We start from the raw sequence: 6743 nt of genomic DNA on the forward strand, positions 1-6743 counted from the left end.
TTGGGTCTAGAAGAGAGAGAAGAAGAGAAGAAAAAAGCGATCCATAAAATCCTCCGCCCCAGGGCAAACAATTGGAAACCTTCTTGAAGCTTCCTCTCCCTTATCGATTGAAGTTATCTCCGACACCCGAACCAAATCCGTGGAATCGTATTTGCTCCGGGGCAGTGGGAATAGTTAGGATTCATTCATTAATCACAGTTAAACACAATAATAATAGGTGACATCTCATTTCTTCAAAGGGGACTCTGGCGCTTGGATATGGGCCTATGGAGGAGATGGCCATTGGACTAGGACCACTAGCTGCGAGGCTCATTCAATAATGGCAAATCACTAGGATACAAGGAAGAAACGACCCATACTGGGATCTCTGGTGCGGGCAGGACGATTGGCGGAGAGGGAAATAGGGATGACGCTGAGAGGCCCACCGAACCACACAAACGACGGACTGTCTGAACGAAGAGAAGGGCGTCAGGAGAGAGTGTGTGAGCGAGGAAAAAGGGAGTCCGCGGTTAATCATCCGCTCTTGTAGAACGGGGGGAAAACCGGGAAGATGAATCAATCTGTTTTACTAAAAGAAAAGAGAGAGAAAAAGGGAAAAGGGAAAAAAAAAAAAGGAAAGGGATTGGATATAACAATAATAATGATAAATACGAGAATAGTATCAAACAATTAAAAAAAATAGAAAAGGAGTTTCGAGCAATGCAAGGTAATCGGAAAACGAATTGAAACGTATAAAAAGACAGTCCATTCTGGACGATTCGGCCGTCGAGTCCGGGTGTATTGTATTCCTCAGGTGTCGACGACGTTCCCCCCCCCATTATTGAAGCGTTGAGCCAGACGCTGGCACTCAGTGATTGACTCTCTAGGTCTCCGCCGCCAACTCCCCCCTTCCGCTTTACTTTCCCCTCCCACTTCTTTCCCCCCTCCTTGGTCTCTCTCTCTCTCTCTTCTTCCTCTCCGACTTTTGTCATTACTTTTTATTCCTGCAACTAACGCTTAACCCTCCCCCGTTATAAAACTCTTCCTCCATTTTCTCAACCTCCCAACTTTTTTTTATCTCCATCTACCAACCCCTAAATAAATCCCCCGACTTATCAGGTGAGAACATTCCATTTCTGTCATCTTCCACTGTTTTCCCCCTCCTTTTCCCTGTTTCTCCCCATATCAACCATCACCATCAATCATCTGGGTCGTCATCATCGCAAGCCGTCTGGGAACCATACAACGAAGGGTTATTTGGGCTATAACACGTGTTCGTGTGGTGTTCACGGGGTGAATTGCTTGCTGGTTGTCGTCGCTCTCGCTGCCATGATCTCCGTTTAGACTACCGCTCTGGAATCGCCCATTCGCGACGCAAGTCAACGGCTAGCCGACTGGAGGGACCGGCGGTGCGACGCCCACTTTCAACAATTCCCGACCGTCCCCAGTCGCGTCGATTTCATACTGGAGTCGAAGAATAGTTTCCCTTGGTTTGGAAAAATGCATGGAATTCTTTTTCCATTCAACCTTCGCATACTTTTTGTGGGGGGGTATTAGAAGGAAAGAAAGATGACGACGGATGGATCTAGAATTCGTGTTCTTCGGGCCACTTGACTATCACAGCCTCGTCATTTACCCTGTGACTACCCGCTTGCCCCTCATGCTATTCATGATCCAGGCCCCATTTCATGCTCGCTATTCCCGCTGCTTTTGGCCTCTATATTGTTGTGCTCGAATTTTAAAGCGTATCCACTAACAGTCGACCAGAAACCTATCACAATGGGTCACGAAGATGCTGTTTATCTGGCCAAGCTCGCCGAGCAGGCCGAGCGCTACGAAGGTTGGTTTATCTTTTTTATCGCCGATATCAATCACTCGGTACTGACAGATTGTTCAGAGATGGTCGAGAACATGAAGGTTGTCGCCTCGGCCGATGTAGAGCTTACTGTTGAGGAGCGCAATCTCCTGTCCGTCGCCTACAAGAACGTTATTGGTGCCCGCCGTGCTTCCTGGAGAATCGTCACCTCTATTGAGCAAAAAGAAGAGTCCAAGGGCAACGAGTCCCAGGTTTCCCTCATTAAGGAGTACCGTCAGAAGATCGAGTCTGAGCTCGCCAAGATCTGCGATGATATCCTCGAGGTTCTCGACAAGCACCTGATCCCCTCTGCCCAGAGCGGCGAGTCTAAGGTCTTCTACCACAAGATGTATGTTGTTGTCATCCTACGTCAATGCGATTGGTAAGATTCTAATCGCGTTCTTTGCAACAACAGGAAGGGTGACTACCACCGTTATCTTGCCGAGTTCGCCACCGGTGACCGTCGTTCGGGCGCTGCCGATGCCTCTCTCGAGGCCTACAAGGCCGCCACTGAAGTCGCTCAGACCGACCTTGCTCCTACCCACCCCATCCGTCTGGGTCTGGCTCTTAACTTCTCCGTCTTCTACTACGAGATCCTGAACTCCCCTGACCAGGCTTGCCACCTGGCCAAGCTTGCTTTCGATGATGCCATTGCTGGTATGTTTCAGCCACCTTAACCGAATTATGGAAGCGGACACTACGCTAACGTTTGTCGCAGAGCTTGACACCCTGAGCGAGGAGAGCTACAAGGACTCCACCCTGATCATGCAGCTTCTCAGAGACAACCTGGTAAGATGAAATGCACACACCACGATTCCGCCAACCTTTGCTAACACCGGGTAGACCCTCTGGACCTCGTCTGAGGCTGAGCCGGCTGCTGAGAACGCTTCCACCGAGAAGAAGGAGGAGGCCCCCGCTGCTGAGGGCGAGAAGCCCGCCGCCGAGTAAAGGAGAGATGAAGGACTCACGTCCGATCATAGATGGAGCACTCGGACGACGGGACTGTTGATTCACGCGAAAGAGCTAGAGTGCTGAAGAGGGAAAGGGAACAAGGCGCCTTTGACGTTTTCGTATCATACAATCTAGGGCAAGGTGGAGGCTATCTGGCACCACGGCCCGCGGATGGAGATTCGGGTTCTTAATGCTCTTTCGGTCCTCTGCTTTCTTTCTTTAACGCAGCTCACTCTGGGGCGTGGTTGGCTTCTGCCCGTGCACCAGTTCTCCATCTGTGATTCAACTTTTCGTTTCTCGCATGATTTTTACCTTATTTCCCTTTTAAATTTTTTGCCTATTGCCTCAACTACCCAAAGAATACCTTTCCCTGTTACAGACTCGTGCCCCCTACAAACATCAGTGAAATCATTTCCCCTCGCAAGACCTGGACTATCACCTGAATATTGTCTTGGTTGCTTTCGTGCCACGCATGGCGTTTGATTGTCCGCCTGAGCTCGAATTTAGATCTAAAGCCCAGCAGCAGTGGTAACAAAGAAATCCGAAAGTTCAAACTTAACGATCTTTTATGTAGAGTGAGGGTGTAAGGATGCAATTTCCTACTGGGCACTGGTCCTGGTACGAGGGTGATGTCAGTTGAGAAAAAGTACCATCCTACACATCCGATTCCATATACATCCTAAGACAGATCCATGCAACAAGCACGCCATACAAACATCCTCCCTTCCCGTAAAAAGCAAGTAAAGAGGCAAACATGCTTAAACGCTCCGTCCAAAATGACACATAAGATAGACAGATAGCCACAGACCTGGACGAAAAACAAGCACAAAAGCAAAAACATGACACAAAAAACCTGCCCCCAAACCCATCATAACCTCCTATATACCCATAACCTACACAGACCTACATACGGAGTACAGAGACAATCACAAAACAAAAGCACCCCCACCCCAACACCAATTCCCAAAAACGAAAAATAACAAACATCCATCTACAGAAACCCACAATCCAAATCTCCCGCATGAATCATTTTACTCAGCCCCAACTCCCCAGCCACACGATTGCAGAAAAATGAAGACCCGAAAAAACAAATAAATAAATAAATAAAAATCACAACACAGCTCAGCCTCAAAACATGAAACATGAAACATGACGTATGCGGCGCGCGGGAACCATCTTCCTTAATTATCCTTTTTTGTTGCTGGAGATCGACAGGGAATAAAAGTAGAAAGGGGTTCTTTTGGTATGTATGATGTATCAGTATCTGTTATTATACGATTGGGTTTTATTATTTCCGGGTAGATTTATTATTACTCTTATCATTATTTTTCATTGATCCTTATTAGATTTCCCTTGGGTCTGGGGCGTTTGGGGCGCTTGGGGCTGGGAGATGATATTCCTAGATGTGTAGATTTTATGATGTCATGTGAGGGTTTGGGGGCTTCTGGGGGATCTTAGGCTTGATGATGTGTTTTTTCTTTTCCTTTCTTTTTCCTTTCCGTTTGTTTTTGAGACTATGTTATTATATTGTTTGGGGATGTGGGAGGCTCCGTCGGTTTGGGAGATATCTATTATGGGTGTGGCTGAGATGGTGCTAGTATAGTCTAGGACTAGGGACGGAGTGTTTAGGTGGGTGGTTGAGATTGGGATTCTTGTGGCGTTTGGAGGCTTTTTCTTGACAACCCATCTGCTTGGGGCATACGGCCGTGGTAAGGTTAGATCTGGTGTTAGGCTGGGCGTTGGTGGAAGGGGACTAGCCTGGTATCAGCGACTACTCCGTACAACGGGCACTTGAAGTACAAGAAACAGAAAAACAGTATATCAATATCTCTGTATTCAATCAAACCGCTCGCTTCTGGGTATGTTAAGCAAATGTCTTCAAAGCCAAACAATATCAAGCCGAATCGTCAGACCGGGACGATCCCAATGTACACGATAATCATGATGTTGAAATAGAAAACAAACAAAACAACGGGCTGCTCCGTGAAAATGCTTACTCTCCCCGCCTCGCCTTTTTGCAGACCATGAGAACAAATGCGCCCAGTGCGGTTTCCTGTCGAATCAATCAAACAAGTCTAATAGGTAATCCCCAGTAATTTCCGAACGCCGAGCGTGCTATGTATGCCACAAGTACAGATTGCCTCCCGGTATGACAATATAAGAAAATAGACGAATGAAGAAAAAAAAAGGAGGTTGAAAAAAAAGCTAAGACAGAAGTAGAATCAAGTCAATATGGACAGTTGAAGATGGGCCCAGTCGGCACAGGAGAGACCAAGGCCATAATGCCCCATCACGCAAGACGTCATCTGGTCAATACGAAGATCGGTGTGATCGGGATCCAGCATTGATCGTCGCCAAGCCGAAGTAGCACGCTCCTAACCGATACACCGGTGTGCAATGATGTCACGGGAGCAAACCATGTTATTCGATTTTCGCTGTAGTAAAACACCGTGGCAATCTCCATGCATCGGCCGAGGGAAAAAGGCCGCTTTCTACCACGAGTTATTGGCCACGAGTGGTAAGGATAATCTGGTGAAATCGACTGTGGCAAAACCATCGTGCGATACGTCCGCTGCGGAAGTAGCAAATCAGGATATGAACTGGTGACAAATGACATTCGTTTGACGCCAAATGTAGCACGAGTGGCTCTCGGGTAAGCGCCGTTGCCATTCCGACCCCGCCGCACGACATGCAGTCAAAAATCGATTCCTCTCGTAATGTTGATACGTATTATAGTGCGGTGTGATCGTCCGCAGAATGGATGGTGCTCCAACCAGTCAAAAGAACGTGTCGCCAAGGGAGACCCAAAAAGGTGATATGCGTAGTTGCTGAAATGTACAATCGACCCATGGCGGGGACGTATCTCGTACCGTTCTTTCGTTTTCGCTATACAAGCGGAGACATTGCCAGCCGTGCCATGGGCTCTACCAACCGGGATGCTGAAAGGCGTCGCGTCTATTTTTGCGACTTTCTGACCTTAGTGCTGGATCTCGTCATTTCACTCTTGGTCATGTTTCGGGTCAATCCACCAATGTAATCCTGCAAGAATTTGTTTTCACTTTCGAGTTTGTCGTGGTCCGATTTCACTGCTTCAATACGTTCGGCTAGTGCTTGAAGGGAGGACTGCAGCGCCTTTGCTTGTCTAAAGCCATCGTCAGCAAACGCATCAAGTAGCAAAACAACTGATAGATCGCGATGTAGATACGCACTCCTGCAAGGTCTGCCTGGCCTCCTTTCCCAGTCGCTCCAAATCAGCAGAGTTACGTCGGGGACTCATCGCGCGTGCGTCATCTGGGGGAAATTCTTCTTCTTCAATTTCAATCTCAGGATGGTCTCGAGGAACTAGTATGGAGGCACTGGGTTTCCGACTGGCCATCCGTGGGCGTTCAGAGCGACCACGGCGTTCGTTTTCTGCGTCGGAGATAGAAGACGATGAGGAAAGGGAGGACATATGTGCGCGGCCGTTTTCATTTGGTTGGGGCATCGTCGGAACGGGAGAGGAACCGTGCACATCGGAAGTTGACGCCATGATTTTCTTTCTGACCCTGGTGGCGTTGTGATGGAATTTAAGGGCGTCTAGGGCTGGGTGGTGGCTTTTTCCCTTGAATAATTTGGGGAGGGGGCGAAAGTGTGGTTGATGTGGCGGGTTTCCACGTCTCCAGAGTGGGTTTCAGTTTCCAGCACAGGTAGTTGCAAATCCAATCGCAGCTGGTCGGACTACCTCTAGCGATTAACCCCAGATAGAGAATCTGTGTTTCCGCTGGAGGTAGCTTGGCGATAATCGACGGCGTTGGAACGAGGAGTAGTCTCCAGAATGGGGTATCGGAAACGCTAAAACCCGAATACAGCGACAAAAAAACTTGGGGGGAAAAATCGCGCGAAAGAAGCCACAAGTAGCAACGATGCTCAGGCACAATCCAGGGGTGAGGACAGAGATAATGGATAGAGGAGAGGAGGA

General features: G+C 48.3%; 2 protein-coding genes across 2 annotated transcripts; one reads left to right on the top strand and one right to left on the bottom strand.

Annotated features, from left to right (window-relative positions):
* Positions 1 to 1725: 1725 nt before the first annotated feature.
* artA (14-3-3 adaptor artA) lies at positions 1726 to 2782 on the top strand (the record flags this gene model as incomplete). Its single annotated transcript, XM_022538314.1, has 5 exons — positions 1726 to 1819; positions 1877 to 2183; positions 2250 to 2491; positions 2553 to 2623; positions 2678 to 2782. Coding segments are annotated over 5 exons (819 nt in total), but the record flags the coding sequence as incomplete, so codon positions are not given.
* A 2958-nt stretch (positions 2783 to 5740) lies between these two features.
* ABOM_011187 (short coiled-coil protein) lies at positions 5741 to 6314 on the bottom strand (the record flags this gene model as incomplete). The annotated part of the gene is made up of 2 exons (XM_022538315.1): positions 5741 to 5927; positions 5995 to 6314. The coding sequence occupies 2 exons, from the start codon at positions 6312 to 6314 to the stop codon at positions 5741 to 5743; spliced, it is 507 nt and encodes a 168-aa protein (XP_022383840.1).
* Positions 6315 to 6743: the final 429 nt, after the last annotated feature.

The sequence above is a fragment of the Aspergillus bombycis genome (assembly GCF_001792695.1).
Source record: "Aspergillus bombycis strain NRRL26010 chromosome Unknown contig00159, whole genome shotgun sequence".
NCBI classification, from domain to species: Eukaryota; Fungi; Ascomycota; class Eurotiomycetes; order Eurotiales; family Aspergillaceae; genus Aspergillus; species Aspergillus bombycis.